We start from the raw sequence: 2,790 nt of genomic DNA on the forward strand, positions 1-2,790 counted from the left end.
GAGGGAAGGGAAACAAGTGAGGTGTCTGTTAATTTAGAGGGCCATTCTGCTCCTGCCTCTGACCTGTTGCCACCAGGGTTTCCCTCCTTGGTGTTTGAGGAGGTGGAAGAACAGTCGATCTGTATCTAGAGGTGGCTTTAATGGCAGCGCCTGCACCAGCCTCCTCTGAAACCCCACTTTTGTCTCGGCCCTGGAGGGAGATTCTTCCCCCGATGTGTCCCCACTGGATGTTTCCAGCTGTGATCACAGAGCTGGAGAGTGGGAAGGGTGGGTGGGGAGAGGCGCTGCCGCAGCCAAGCCCCTCACAGCGGTCCCCCTCCGCAGCATGCTCTTCTCAGCCTCCACAGACAAAACCGTGGCCGTGTGGGACAGCGAGACTGGCGAGAGGGTGAAGAGGCTGAAGGGCCACACGTCGTTCGTCAACTCCTGCTACCCGGCGCGCCGCGGCCCGCAGCTCGTCTGCACAGGCAGCGATGACGGCACCGTGAAGGTCAGTGCGAGGAGATGGTCTGCGATGGAAGTGAGACGTGGTCTGGGAAGGAGTATTTGGGCTCTTCCCGGTATTTGGGGCATTCTCATTTAAGGGGCTAAATTCAGCCTTTTGTTACTCTTCAGATTTCATTACCTAATACCTTTGATTTCAGACACAAGAAATGGGAAATAAAACACGGCTGCTCCTTTGTTTCTCTCATTCTTTGGTGTGGATGAAGACGATTCATCTGCTCGGTTTTACTTTTTCCACTCAGCTGCGTTAACAAAGCTTGAGAAGGGCGAGTTGCTGCTTCCCCCTCTCCCCTGCCCACACCGGGCCCTTACTGTGGTTTTTATAGAGATCTGAGCATTAAGAGAGGGGATTTCCGGAGCGTGTCCCGAGCCTGAGCCTGTATCTGTGCAGCTCCCTGCAATTTTATCAGTAAATATCTCCCTGTCTTTCCAGCTGTGGGATATCAGGAAAAAAGCTGCTGTCCAGACCTTCCAGAACACTTACCAGGTCCTGGCGGTGACTTTCAATGACACCAGTGATCAGATCATATCTGGAGGCATCGACAACGACATTAAGGTAGGACACGTGTCCCTTTCTGGCTGTCCACACCGTTTCCCTCTCATCACATCTTGCCTTGCTCAGGGACGAGCTTGCTGGTTCCTTTTACAGTCGCGAGAGCCCTGCTGAGCCCAGCCCCGCTATGCCCAGCCCCAGGTCAGTGCAGGGTCGGTGATCTCTAAGGAGGTTGTTCCAGGGTTCTTTGCCATGTGACAGCCTGGGCAGCCCTGGCATTCCCGGCAGAGCACTGCACCCAACCCGGTCTGAGGCTCCTCTGGCAGCCTAGAGCGGGGGGCTCTAGAGCCACACCTGAGGTAATCTAACAAAAATGCGGTGACACATCCACGTTCTCTGCCCTCTGCTCCAGTTTGCAGCTTACTTTATCAGCTGGTAGTGTGGAAAGTTCTTACTCAAGAGCGAGCCCAGCATTTCGTCCAGCCAGTAACTGAGATTCTCCTGGTAGCTGGACAGTTCATTCCGTCCTTCCAGCCTTGGCTGCCTCACCCGGGCGCGGGGAGCACGTGCTTGTCAGAGCCGTCACTCAATGTAGCACCGGCAGGAGTCTGTTCCGACTGCCCCTCTTGGGGCAAGAACAGCGTGAACTTCTGAGGACAGGACGGCTGCTCTGTGCCATCAGTCAGGGGAGTTTGGGAGCTGGGGGGGCTGGGGGCAGGCCGGAGGGGTCCTGCGCGTGTGGGGCAGCTGATGTGGTCGGACATGTTCGGTTAGAAATCTTCTAAGGGGCAAATTCCACTTTACCTACAAGACATCAGAATTCCAGCCTCATATTCTAGCCGTTCAGCCCCTCTCCGGAACGCTGTGGGAGGGCAGTTCTCTCTGCTAAGGGTGACGCTGTGTCTGACAGGTGTGGGACCTTCGCCAGAACAAGCTCACCTACACGATGCGGGGACACGCGGACTCGGTGACAGGCCTCAGCCTGAGTTCGGAAGGCTCCTACCTGCTCTCCAACGCGATGGACAACACGGGTACGTCCTCCCCGAGGGCAGAGCGCGGTGGTCGGGCACCGCTTGGCTTTGTGTGGCATCATGGAACAGGATGTCATGCGAAAACAAGAGCCAGAGTGGGGGTGAGCTGGAGGGAGTTTGACCCCAGGGAGAGAAAGCTCGAGTTCTTGCACCAGTGACAGTCGCATCCTTTCTGGGGAGGGAGCAGCTGTGTAGGAGGGTTTGTCACTCTCCCAGAGGGCAGCGAGGACACAAGCTGTGGAGAACGTTCACACAGGTCGTTGGGTGAACACAGTCCTGCTCTGGCTGTTGTCAGGGCGGTTTGGCATGTCCCTGCTGCAGGGAATGACGGCCAGTTCCAAACTGGCTGTGTCCTGAGGGGTCTCAAGATGCTTATGTGATGAGAAGCTTGATCACAGCATCCCAGACTGGTGGGGTTGGAAGGGACCTCTGGGATCACCCAGCCAACCCCCTGCCAGAGCAGAGTGACCAGAGCAGTTGCCCAGTTTGGCGTCCAGGCGGGTTTGGGGTCTCTGCAGAGCAGGAGACTCCACAGCCTCGCTGGGCAGCCTTGGCCAGGGTTCCCTCACTCTCACAGCAAAGAAGTTTCTCCTCCTGGTCAGGTGGAAGTTTCCAGGTTCCAGTTTGTGCCTCCTGAACTAGGGACAGGACCCTGCACTTGCCCTGGTTGAACTTCATGAGGTTCCTCTCCAGCCTGGCTGGGTGTCACTGACCAGCAGCGCAGCCTGAGTGTGTCAGCCGGTGACTCCACAGCTGTACCCT

The 2,790-nt window shown here is 56.7% G+C and overlaps 1 protein-coding gene across 1 annotated transcript in view; it reads left to right on the top strand.

Annotated features, from left to right (window-relative positions):
* Positions 1-2,790, top strand: part of SNRNP40 (small nuclear ribonucleoprotein 40kDa (U5)) — a gene marked incomplete at both ends in the record, with an annotated part of 9,152 nt that overhangs the window by 1,070 nt on the left and 5,292 nt on the right. The window contains 3 exons of the mRNA XM_010136896.1: positions 325-490; positions 938-1,060; positions 1,908-2,028. Of these exons, the coding sequence (XP_010135198.1) occupies positions 325-490; positions 938-1,060; positions 1,908-2,028 (410 nt within the window). The remainder of the gene's footprint in view (positions 1-324; positions 491-937; positions 1,061-1,907; positions 2,029-2,790) is intronic.

Source organism: Buceros rhinoceros, unplaced genomic scaffold (genome assembly GCF_000710305.1).
Source record: "Buceros rhinoceros silvestris isolate BGI_N320 unplaced genomic scaffold, ASM71030v1 scaffold22845, whole genome shotgun sequence".
Taxonomy (NCBI): Eukaryota; Metazoa; Chordata; class Aves; order Bucerotiformes; family Bucerotidae; genus Buceros; species Buceros rhinoceros.